This window comes from Macaca thibetana, chromosome 13 (assembly GCF_024542745.1).
Source record: "Macaca thibetana thibetana isolate TM-01 chromosome 13, ASM2454274v1, whole genome shotgun sequence".
In the NCBI taxonomy this organism is placed as follows: Eukaryota; Metazoa; Chordata; class Mammalia; order Primates; family Cercopithecidae; genus Macaca; species Macaca thibetana.
In genome coordinates this window covers 9,048,667-9,061,604 of record NC_065590.1, presented here as the reverse complement: position 1 = coordinate 9,061,604, position 12,938 = coordinate 9,048,667, and the positions used below count along the sequence as shown (strand labels likewise).

General features: G+C 43.9%; 2 protein-coding genes across 2 annotated transcripts in view; one reads left to right on the top strand and one right to left on the bottom strand.

Annotated features, from left to right (window-relative positions):
* ECRG4 (ECRG4 augurin precursor) overlaps positions 1-12,938 on the bottom strand; it is a 903,650-nt gene that overhangs the window by 775,834 nt on the left and 114,878 nt on the right. The window lies entirely within an intron of this gene.
* Positions 1-12,938, top strand: part of TGFBRAP1 (transforming growth factor beta receptor associated protein 1) — a 41,439-nt gene that overhangs the window by 11,876 nt on the left and 16,625 nt on the right. Inside the window, exon 4 of the mRNA XM_050754192.1 lies at positions 10,781-10,863. Coding sequence (XP_050610149.1) covers positions 10,781-10,863 — 83 coding nt within the window. The remainder of the gene's footprint in view (positions 1-10,780; positions 10,864-12,938) is intronic.

The following is a 12,938-nucleotide window of genomic DNA, read 5'->3' as shown; positions in this document are numbered from 1 at the left end:
AGGGGAAGGTGCAGACCAGAGGCAGATCGCCAGTCGCAGGCCTGCCACTGCCGCGCGCACTCTCAGCCCCTGCTCCTCTCCTGCGAGCTGCCCTCGGTGGATGTGTGGAAGTCCAGGGGGGCCACGTTCCAAGGTTTCCACAGCTGCCACTGTGGAGTATTCCCTCCTTGCACACACACCATGTGCACATTTTAAGCGTGTTAACATTTTCTTACAGAGGCTTTCAATGCCCTTTATCTGATTTTTGCTCTTTTTTTCCCTATGCTTTTTGCCAGAGTAGAGCTACACAGTCAGTATTAGGTGATAGTAGTCATCTTGTTCTCCTGTCTGATATCTCAGGGTTTTTTGTTTTGTTTTGTTTCTTTTCTAACCTGCTTCCCGCTTCTCCCTGTATTACTGCAAGCTCCTATCTCCTGCCCTGGAAATACACCCTCAGAATTATCTCGAGTTCACCCATTATTCTCAGTTCCCATTGTTACTGCTGGTATTCAGACCATGCTCACTTTTGCCCGCGTTTTTAACAGCCTCCATGTGTGATTGCAGTCCATCTTCCATGCAACTATGGAAATGATCTTTCTCAATTACGGACCAAGTCCTTTGCTTAGAATACTTTAGTGGGCATCTCGTTGCCCAGGTCAAGTCCACAGCCTTGAAGCTTGGCTGACCCCACCCTCTTCTGTGGCCTCCTTGTCTTTTACACACACTTACACACACTCCTGTGAAGCACATTCCTACATTCTACATTTCTGCCTCAAAGGGTGGAAGACAAAGAGAACAAACGGGCAGTGAGCCCGATGATATGTCAGGAACCCTGCAAGGCATCTAAAAACATTTGTTGTTTTAACCCTCAAAAGCATTCGGTCATGGCTGGTACCATTGTCCTCATTTCACAGACAAGACATGGCAGCGCAGATCAGCCATGCCTCTGGACATCAGGCTGGCTAAGTCAGGCTGGCACTCCCCGTGGGGCCCTTTACCCTGCAATTACTGGAGTGTACGTCTCTACTTGATAAAATGGTTTTGATACATCGCTTAAATATCTCCTCTTCACTAAGCCTTCCCTTTCCTCTGGGCAGAGCTAAGGACTTATTACCCCATGCACCTGCGATTTACGGCCCATACCATTTATCAGTTCACCCCTCAGCTCCACGCTTCTCCCTCCCCTAGGTCCTGGGTAGGTTCTTTCCTTCTAATACCAAGGAAAGAATGAATGAGTAATTCAGAGCTTCCAACTGGACTTCAGCAGAGCTGTGGTATAATGGATTGACAGCACTGGGTTTTCGTTTGAAATGGAAACCTTAAACAATAAAACAATATTGATGCAAAAAAAAAGGTTTAGAAATGACTTTTCATAAATGTGTATGTTTTAAAGGATTAGATTCAGCTCATCTGGTTAAGTACATTGCTTCTTTTAGTCTTAGAGTGCTTGTGACCACGTGCTAGACCCCAAGCTTAAAGAAATCAGGAAGGGGAAGGACGAGAAGCTTGAGCTCAGTAGACTTCTTCACCGTTGCACTCCTTTCCCTTCATTTAAAGCAAGGGCTGGTTTCGCTTCTCTGAGTTCTGAATTAGCAAGGGGTTTGTCAAGAAGTTGGACTGTGGGGCTGGGATTAAGGATCATTTCTTCGAGCCAAAAGGGTTGTTCAGAACTTTAGAAAACAGGCCTTAAATTATATTACAGTTTAGAATGCTGTATTTAAAATAAGGGACAGTGAAGGGACATCCTGCTCTATAGACAAAGGTTTGTGTCACACACAAAATATTACTTCATTTCTATCACACAATATGGATAGTGTTTATATTTAAGCTTGAGCTCTGATAGATTTTTTTTTTCCATTTCATCTAAAAACATTTTAATACATGTCTCTAAAGGCACTGATGCTCTTTGAAATGTAACCACAGTACGATTGTCGTCACTGCCCCAAATCATCACTGATTCCTTTGTGTGCTGGGTGTCTGGTCAGTGCTCATGTTTCCACACTCGTCCAATGAATGTTTTTGCTCTGCTTTTTTTTTTTTTTTTTTATCCTTAGGGAAAATCTCGCTAGGCTGTACACTCAAATTACTGTTTTAATGTCACGTGGGGTAGTTCTCCTCTGTGTGGTTCTGCCACCAGCTCTTATATATGTAGTTAGGTTCATTTGTTTCATTTGACTTGATTTTTTTGGGGATTGCTTTTTAAAATTTAATTTGTTTTATAATTATCTAAAATATTTACAGAGCTCAAAAGTCAAATCAGTAAAACAAAGTATATTCAAAGAAGTCTAAACTCAGTTTCTCTCCTTCACTCTATTCACTGCCTCCCTCCTTTTACTGTGTGGTCTGTTTTATTTGCATGTTCTTTCTCTGTCTCTCTCTCTCCCCCGCTCCCCCCCCCACCTCCCTTTCTGCCCCCCTCATTTTCTTTCCCTTCCTTCTTCCCACTGTCCCTCTGTGTGTCTCTGTCTTCCTCCCTTCTTTTCTGTCTTTTGGTGTATTTGTGTTGTATTTTTTTGTTCTAATGGTTACCTTAATATTATCCACCTTAGAAAATTCCTTTACGTTCTCTTTTTTGGGAGGGTTTCTATTGTCTGTTGCCTCCCCACTTGGAGCTGCGTTTGAAATTAGCCAGTAACGTCTTCATCACTCTTCCCCTGTGTTCCTCAGCATCTGCTCTGGAGGAATAGCCCTCAATTCCCAGCCGGTACCCGGAAGGCAGTCAGCAAGCGTCTCATCTTTTTTGTATAACCTCTCATTCTTCCCTATTTGTTGATGGTTGTATTGTCTGTACTTCTTGAGAGCATCGAGCCTTCCGTATGCTATTTGGTCTCTTAGTTCTGTGGACAAATATGTGTTGAATGCTCACCATCAAATTTTCTGTTGATGTCTTTCCAGTCATTTTGGTTTTCTAAAGCAGTCCTCTGGGAGATATTTCACAGTAGGAATATGGGGACACTGTCTCTTGAGTTTGTGCTTCTTGATGACAGTGACAGTTCATTGCAGACTTTATCCTTGAGGGCCAGTTTGGCTGGATACAAAGTCCTCCACTCGTCTTATCTTTCAGTGAGGAACCTAAATATGTTCTACCATGATAGAGTTGCAGTGTAAAATCTGATGACAATCTGGGTTTCTTTCCCTTGTAGTGACTTGATCTGTTTGCTTAGAGGCTCAAAGCATACAGATTTCTTTTATGTCAGATTTCTCCATGTTGGCACACATGGCAAATTGGAGCCTGCAAAGTCACCTCCCCCTTCCCACTATATGCCCACCCATTCCCTCTGCACCCGGCCCAGGCAGTCCCCACTTCTACTTCTGTCTCTATGAATTTGACTACTCTAGGAACCTCACAGAAGTATAGTCATACAATATTTGTCCTTCTGTGACTGGCTTATTTCTCTTAGCAGCATGTCCTCAGGGTTCATCCATGTTGCAGCACGGAAGAATCTTCTTCCTTTTTAAGGCAGAATAATATTCCGTTGTATGTACCTACCACATTTTGTTTACTTATTTATCTGTCGATGAATAAGTTGCTACCACCTTAGGCTGTGGTGAATAGTGCTGTTATGAATCAATCATTCTGTCTCTTTTCAGAGGAGACTGAGAGATTAAAAAACTGTGCCTCTACATTCTTAGTTATCTCAGATTGCTAGAACAGAATACTATAAACTGGATGACCTCAACAACGAACATTTATTTCTCAGTCTGGAGCCCAAGATCCAGGTGTCTGCAGGTTTGGTGTCTGGGGATGGCCAGCTTCCTGATTCGTAGATGGCCGTCTTCTCAGTCTTCACATGGCAGAGCCAGAAGGAAGCTCTCTCAGTATTCTTAATAGGGTACTACTCAGATCCCATTCATAAGGGCTGCACCCTCATGACCTCATGTAATCCTAATTACCTCCCCAAGACTACACCTCCTAATACCCTAGGGGGAATGATTTCAACATAGGAATTTTAGGGAGACACAAGCATTCCGTCCGTAACAGCCACCACCTTCCCAGATACCTTGGTTTTAGAACATTTTATTTATTTATTTTTTTGAGATGGAATCTCGCTCTGTCACCCAGGCTGGAGTGCAGTGGCGCAATCTCACAATCACTGCAACCTCCGCCTTCCGCGTTCAAGGGATTCTCTGCCTCAACCTCCCGAGTAGCTGGGATTAAAGGCACGTGCCATCACACCCAGCTAATTTTTTGTATTTTCAATAGAGACGAAGTTTCACCATGTTGGCCAGGCTGGTCTCAAACTCCTGACCTCAGGTCATCTGCTCACCCCGGCCTCCTAAAGTGCTGGGACTATAGGCATGAGCCACCGTGCCCAGATGGTTTTGGAATATTTTTAAATAATTTATTTGAAAACCCAGAATCCATAAAGAAAAAATTAAATTCACACACACACACACACACACATACACTCTCTCTCTCTCTCTCAGTCTCTCTCTCTTACTCACTCTCTCTTTCTCTCTCTCTCTCTCTCTCATATACACATCCTGCATGGCAAAACCTATAAACAAATTCAAGAGAAATAGCAAATTAGGAAAAATATTTGTAGTTTGCAGCACAGAAAGAGAGCTAATTTGTCTAATATCTGAAGAATTCCTTGGGATATATGAAAGAAATATGAATAGCCCAATAGAAAAATGAATGTGAACACATTTTATAGAAAATGAAATTGCTGGCCAGGTGCAGCGACTCACACCTGTAATCCCAGCATTTTGGGAGGCTGAGGTGGGAGGATCACTTGAGGTCACGAGTTCGAGACCAGCCTGACCAGCATGGTGAACCCCTGTCTCTATTAAAAATACAAAAATTAGTCGAGCATGATGGCATGCACCTGTAATTCCAGCTACGCAGGAGGCTGTGGCACAGGAGTCACCTGAACCCACGAGGCAGAGGTTGTAGTGAGCCGAGATTGTGCCACTGCACCACTGCACTCCAGCCTGGGCGACAGAGCAAGACTGTCTCTCAAAAAAAAAAAAAAAAAAAAAAAAAAAAAAGATTTGCCTATCTAATAGATGTATGAAAAGATGCTTTGTCTCTCATATAGAGGTATGCACAATAAGAATACACCAGTACATTTTTCATTCATTAGATTATCAGAGATCAGAGAGTTTGATAATACCGTCCTGGTGAAAGTGGGGAAACGGGTGCTTTCAGGTGTCCTGTAATAATTTAAATTGATACAGCCTCTTGGGAGGGCAATTCAAGAATATCTGTCAACATTAAAACTTACAATTCCATACCCAGAAGTGTATTTTACAGATCTGATCACTGAAATTCGAAATAACAAATGTAGAAAACTTTTCACTCCATTATTGTTTGTTAAAAAGCAACAACCACAAAACCTAGAGGCTGCCAGTGGGACATGATTAAATGTATTATAGCCCAGACAGGGGCTGCAGCGCTGTGCAGCCAGGAAGAGTGTCAAGGCCTTTAGGGCTTAACACATAGCATTAAGGTGGAATAAGTTACACAAAGTGCCAGCGAGCCTGCATAACATGCTACTGCTATTAAAATGGCGTAAAAGTATTTGCTCGTCAATACATAACATGTCTCTGGGAGGCTACACAAGAAATTAATAGCACTGATTCCTTCTGGAGGGCATCTGCTGGCTGAGACAGGAATGAGAGGGCTTGCTGTATCCCTTTTCAATGCCCCAAAATTTGAGCCCTATTGAATATATTACTTAGGAATTTTGAATTTTGAAAAGCACAGAAGAAAAAAATACATGCGTGTGGTTAAAAGAAAAATCAAATGGCAAATGTCCTTTTCTTCCTCAGCACATCATTTTTCTCTCTAAGTCACCAGTGTTGCAATTTTTTGTGTATATCCTTCCCAAGAGAAGTTGGACCTGTTTTTTTTTTTTTTTTTTTTTGTAAATTTTGCTTATGTGTGCTCTCCCTCTTTTCTTGCCACCACCTCGCTGCCTCCTTTCCCTATTCCCATATTTGGAATTGACCACTTTTTGTGCTTTGCATGTGTCCATTGCAGGCTTCCTTCTGAATCAAGGCTTCCCACTTTGTTTCACCAAACACTTGTGCAGGGACAGTAACAGGTGCAGGGTGGGAGGAAGATTCTATTTTGGAAGGTTAAGTTAATTGGGTTTCTTAATTGAAGGTTTTTTCAGAGCCTCTAATATTCTAATACTTATTGTGATTCCCTAAGAGGGTATATTTTATGTATTATTATATTTTTATCTTTCTGTGCACCCTCAAGAAGGGATATATATATACACACTATATATTTATCTATATCTATATTCTATAGATATAGATATTCTATATATATAGAAATGCATCATTTTATACATGATACAGTTGTATTTTTATATCTACACAAGTAAGTGCATTTCAGTTTATATATTTTATATAACATTTACATATATAGATACACATACATACACACCTGTTCACAAATTTATTCAATCAGGACGCATTGCCTTATTAACAAGGAGAATGCCATGGTCCTCATGTTCCACCCAATATATTTTGGGAAAGATGTTTCTGTTTAGACAATAACTTACATGGTTTTTTAATAAGTTAAAAAAAAGGGGTTAGTATGAATATAGTTAAAATGGTAACATTCATGCCAATTTTTGTTTAGAATTTGGCTATACTTACAAGAATGATACTTATGTCTCATATATTCCTGTTATATTCTCCATGTAATGGGGCATTATAACATGAATCTTAGTGGTCTGCCCCATGCCAGGAGTAGACTATCCTCTGTGCATTGGTAGCTGGCTGGCAATAACTGTGTTTGCCAGTTTCCCTTCTCCAGGTCTGCAGTCGATCGTATAATCTAGTCAGGGTGACCCACTGCCTCTTAGCCCCATCCCATCCCTGAATTAAAGAACCAGTCATAGCCGAGAGCCCTGGAGAGGGAAGCTCAGGAAGGGGAGAGGCAGCCTGCTCATGCTGTCGTCAGCACTGGCTTAGGAGTCTGCGTCGCCCCTGTGTGCCTGTTCATCTCCCCTCAGCTCCAAGGTTTACATGGTGTGTGTCCTGTTGTGGTATTTGCAGACTCATTTGGTTGTGGTTGTCACCTTTCTCAAAACACTCTTACTATAGCTATGAAAAATATTCTAGTCTGAGCCCACATTTGACCTATCCAGTTTTTACAGACTTGAAAGAAAATATTTTTCTGAGTTGCAGTAAATGACTCCATTATATTCCTTGTCCACACCTCACCACTTGATGCGTTTTTGTGTCACATTTGGCCTAGGAGTTGGTGTAGCCACCTGAGGCGCCATGTTTGAGGAACTGGCTTTTGTCACGTGACAGTGTCGGTGCTGCCACCGTGTGGTTGTTCCAGCTGCTCATAGGAAGTTTCCTTTTAAAATCTAATTTTCTGTAAGTCTTTCTTTCATTAGAAAAGGATTTATCCACCTCCCTCCGTTACTCACAGAGATGTGATAGAATCAAGCAGACAGACCTAGAAGGTGATGGAGAAAGTTAAAGCCTGGGATTAGTTAGGAGTGCTAATTACAGGCTCAGCCGGAAGACAGAGACAACATTTATTGTGTGCTTATTGCACTCTAGGCACTGTTGTGACGGCCACACCCAACTGCACTCTCTTAATCCCCACCCCAACTCTGAAGTTGCTTGATTCTGCTCCCTTTATAAAGATGAAGATGCCATGTGGAGGGTCAGAATAACCTGCCCACGGCCACACAGCTAATGACGGGCAGAGCCTGCACTCAGACCCACACATTCTGATTTTAGAGCGTTTCACCTCAGCCTCCACCACAGATCACCATAGAAATGAGAAGACTTCGGCTACTACCAAAATTCAGTAAAGGGAAAAAGTCTACCTGGAGAAGTTTAAAAAAAAAAAATGTGGTAAAATATACATAACATAAATTTTACCATTTTAACTATTTTTAAGTGTGTAGTTCTGTGGCATTGAGTGTATTCACCATGCTGTGCAGCCATCACCACCCTCTATCTCCAGACCTTTCATCTTCCCAGGCAGAAACGCTGTACTGTTGAACACTAACTCCCCACCTCCCTGCCCTACACCCCTACCAGCTCTTGGCAGCCCCCATTCTGCTTTCTGTCTCTATGAACCTGACTGCACTAGGGACCTCGTATCCAGGGAATCATTCAGTATTTGTCTTGTGACTGGCTGACTTCACTGAGCACGTTGCCCTCAAGGTTCATCTGTGTCGTGGCATGTGTTGGAATTTCCTTCCTTTTTAAGGCTGAGTAACATTCCATTAGTTGAAAGGTTGTGTATTGGGTTAGGCAGTGCATAGTAAGGAACCATGAGAGAAGCTGCCCTTTGAATTTAGTGTTTGGAGGAACTGTTCTCTCCAGAAGCGCTTGTGTGATATTTAACTTAGACAATGCAGCCTTGGAAACAGTTTTAGAAATCTTTAGATTAGAATCTTCTTCCAGTTCCCCAAATCACAAATGTTAGACATGTCAGTTCAGAAAGATAATACTAATAATAAGGATTTTGACTTCAGTTTCAACTTGCTTCCAGAATCCATGCAGCCTCTTAAGCCTGGCCTGCAGCCTCTGTACAGAGTAGACATAGGGTGGCTCCTTAGAGGGCTAATTTGTTGACTTATTCTCTTCACCTGGGAATTTGCACCACTGCCTTATAATGAGGGATGAGCTGGTAATGAAAAAAGAAGCTTGGAGCTTCCACTGATGAGTTAGCTCTGGAGATCAATGGACTTTTTTGTTCTCTGTCCTTCGTATGTATTCATCCGTCTCGTCTTTTCCCTGACAGCCTACCTGGCTCCAGGTTTTATAGCCCAGGACCACCTGAGCAGAGAGCAGGAGGAGGCATCGATGGTAGTAGACAGTTTGGGAATGAGACCGTCAACTTCAGAGAACCAAGAATTGGCCATGCTTGGTAAAGTTTCTGATCAGGCATTTTTAGGTGGAATCCGACGGTGCTCTCTGTATCATCCCGGGCTTCCGCATCCGTGATGCTTACATCCGGGACGAAGAACCTCTTGGCATTCCCCTTCGAAGTGCGCGTGTAGCATTCCCAGACTAGAGTATAGAAAATAACCCCTTCTTCTTGAGATTTGGAATGTCCACAAAAGTAATTTCCATTTCCCTGCAGATAGGGGAAGAGTGGATGCCATTTGAATCCTACCGCCATAAGGAATAAATTGCCGTTCAGCTGATTTCTCCTCAACAAGCCTGGGTGTGATTGAGAATTCTTCTCCAGCAGCTGATGGGTCTTCTGCATCCCTTTTGCTAAGTGGCTGGCCTCTAGTATTTCTGCTTTCGGAAATGTTACTGGCATTCCAGGCAACAGAACTTTGCCTCACTCCCTTTTGCTTACTGTTGGGTGGCATAATTGGTTCGGTCTTTATGTCAGAAATGGCTGGTTTCGGGGAAGAAAAATAAAGACAGATGGTAAAAAGAAAACTGAAAGGTTTAAGCAGCCTGCTTTTTCTGACGTCTCTAAAGGGATTTCTACTGGAAGTAGGTGAGGAACGGTTGCTATGCTTCTGAGAGTCCTTTAAAACTACTGTGTAGTGAAAGCTTTTTTTTTTCCTTCCACCGTGTCTTCGGGTGCTGAGTGAAAGCCCTTTGAAAAGTAATTTAAGAGAACAGGATGGATAGCATTTCCGCACTGGGGCTCCACTTCCCTTGTACCTTCAGTGGGTGACATACCAACTGCCTGCTGTGTACCTGGAAGAATCAGTGAGTGGAAAGATCTGGCCTCTGGAATCACAAAGGCCTGGTTTTAAATCACGGTCCAACCAATTCTTACTTCAGTAAGTTGGGGCTAAGAACGTAACATCTCTGAGCAGAGTTTTTGTACCTGTAAGATGGGGATAGTGAGTGACAATGGAAGTGGAGTTTCATACAAATGGATCAGAGAATTGATCAGTAAGCACCGACTGAATGGCAGACACTAGGCTAGTAGTGGGAGACGCTAGGTGAGTGATGTATGTGCCGTGCCTTCACGGAATGTGTGGCTGTCAAATGGAAGGATGTGTTAGAAAGAGGAGGTGTCAAAGTCGGAGAGTAATTAAAACACAGTCTTGACTCTTGAGGCGATTAGAGCCTGGGCTATGGTGGTGGCGTCTATAGGAACAGAGTGAAGAAACACGTCCAGGAGCCATTTCATATAGACGATGGGCAGGACTCGGACGCCAGCCATACTGGACGGTGACGGAGCGGGTCGTGGGATCAGAGACGCCACACACCAGATTCCTAACGTGCATTCTGCTATTGCTGGATGTAACAAGAACAAAGCAGTCATGGAAATGTGGGTCATAGTGGAGTAAACACGATAAACTGGCCCGTTTATTGCAGGAGTGTTGGATGTTGCTGTGTTAGTGTGGGTTGGACATCACCAGCAGGAGATGGAACGTGCAGCATTTCTGCGTCTCTGACTAAGAAAGCCTGGGTGTTTATCTGTTTTGTTATGAAATGAGTTGGCCCTGTGCTCTGAGGGATGCTCTGAAAGGTGGTACTGTGAGTTCAATTCCACAAGAGTGGAAGAAGGCCAGGCAGTTCCTGGACTGCCAGAAACACCAGGGTTGCTGATATCCATCTCAGCAATCACAAGTGCAGGGACTCGTCGAAGCCCTGTGAGTTAATGAGGAGGAGAACTGGAGATCAAGAAGTGCATTTGGGAAGGATTGGAGAATTACAAAAATAAAACCATAAAGAGACAGACATATGTCATTTCATATACACCTTGTTTTTCCTCAGCTTGTAATTGTACATGTCTATGTTATAACAAACATTTATTTAGGGTTAGATGAATTTAACCCTGCCATGGTGGTTTCAAGATTCGCTAGGAGATGACACCTGTCTTTCCTTGCAGGTAATGTACAGAAGAATTCTGCAGCAGGCGGGATTTATACAGTTTGCACAACTTCAGTTCCTGGAAGCTAAAGAGCTCTTCAGGTAATTTGAGGTGCTGGTAGCAGGACTGCCACCACAGTGTCCCTCTGTGGCCAGAACCTGCGTTGCCGGTGTGACGTCGCGGTGGGATGTGTTGCATGGTTAGATTGTGCTTCAGGTGGATACGGTGGAGGTTGCTTGTGACAGCAGACCCCGCCAATGCTGGTTCCTCGGCGTCACCCCCTCACCCGGAGCCTTAAATTAACTGGCCTGTGTCTTAGAGTGGGAGCAGAGGAAGGGCACAGACACTAGTCCCGTGGAGGCATCAAGATTGTTTTGTCAGGAGAAAATTCTAAAGAGCGGGTCTGATAGCACGCTGAGGACCCCTAGGAAGGCGCCGTGGTTCGCTCTTGCTTCTCTCCAGTGATTTTATAAGAAGCTGTGAGTTTGGGGTGGGGTGGCAGGGAACACAGTGCTTCTGGAAAGACCTATGAAACTTTCCGTCATCCTCTAATGACCTTCTAACTGTTCTGTTCCTGGTCAGCTCTCAGAAAGTTGAGTTTCTCTTAAGGAGGTCCCTTCTGGCACTGCAATGACTCCTGTGCTTGTCAGACGTGCCTGTGGGCTGTGGAGTGTGTTCTCCCCTTTCCCCCGCCCGCCACGCCTGCCTTACAGGCACGCCTCGCAGTCACGCCACCTCCGGCTGCCCTTGCCCCACAGCTGAGTGCTCAGTGAGGCAGGAGTTAGCCGTCCCAGGCCTTGCTCAGCACTCTTTGCAGAAGATTAAGTTAGACCTGCTATGAGAGTCTTGAAATATCCTACCCAGGCACTGCCTTTAGAGTAACTTCTCAAAATGTCTCTCCAGGGCAGATTCTGCACAGTTTACAGCTGTCTAAGAAATACATGTACAGGAAGCCCCTGAATAGATATTTTCATCTAAGTAGTGACTTGAGCAGAACGCCTCCCTTGCCTGTTCTGTAGGAGGTGTGCTCATGACCAGCCACATCCTTACATCCGTGGTGGCTCTAATCTTTCGCTCTATGCTGGGTATTTGAGGGATGGCAGTACTGAAAATGATTACAGTTACAAAATTGGCTGTAGAGAATGGATTTCTGAGTAAAGAAGGAATCATTCCTTGAATAATGATGCCCCATATAACTTTTGCTTATGCAACTCTTACGTACTGTTCTCTGTTCTTGGCAAGACCCGTGGCTTCGGGGTGTAAGTCAATTTTTTGCCCCTTTGGACCTAGGCTCTTTTCTGTCATATCTTGTGTCAGCCCTACAGTGTTGGAGACCTCCTCACCGGGGTCGTGGGTGTATCCCAAGGTGTCTTCCTTCTCTCATGGGTTAATCTGAAACATTAGGTGATTGTCCTCAGATGGATTCCTAGAGCAGTCCTCGGATTTTGTAAGAGAATAGATGTGGGGGCTGTTATTAGGATGACGTTTCTGTACTTCCACACCTCACTCTCTTAATGGCTTAAGTTTAGATTGCTGCTCTGCTTTGGTCCAAAGTGTGACTGAGAGAACAGATTTTTTTTTTTTTTCTCGTTTTGAAGCAGCATCTCATTCTGTGTCCCAGGCTGGAGTACAGTGGTGCAATCAGAGCTCACCACAGCCTTGACCTACTGGGCTCAGTGATCTTCCTGCCTTAGCCCCCTGAGTAGCTAGGACTTCAGGTGTATGCCACCACGAGACCCGGCGAATTTTTTATTTTTTTATAGAGACGGGATCTTACTGTGTTGCCTGGGCTGGTCTCAAACTCCTGGCCTCAAGTCATCCTCTTGCCTCAGCCTTCCAAAGTGCTAGGATCACAGCCATGAGCCACCACGCCCAGCCTGAGAATTGATATTTGAAGAAGACACTTCTAAGACAAAGACGATTCCACTTCCTTTTCTTGCTCACAGCAAATGTTGCTAATAAATTGTGATTTTCTTTTCCTCATTGAACTGGGCCCGTCCTCTGACTCCTTCTCAGTGCCGTGCCGGAGGCCACACTTACCAGCTAGTTATGGTTGATACTTAAGAGAAAATTGATCATATGTAACCTGGGCATGTGGGCTCAGTGTCTCTTCCTTTAGACAACCTGCAGCCTATCGTCGTATCAGCTAGGTTCAGCTCTTCTTTCATTCAGCAAA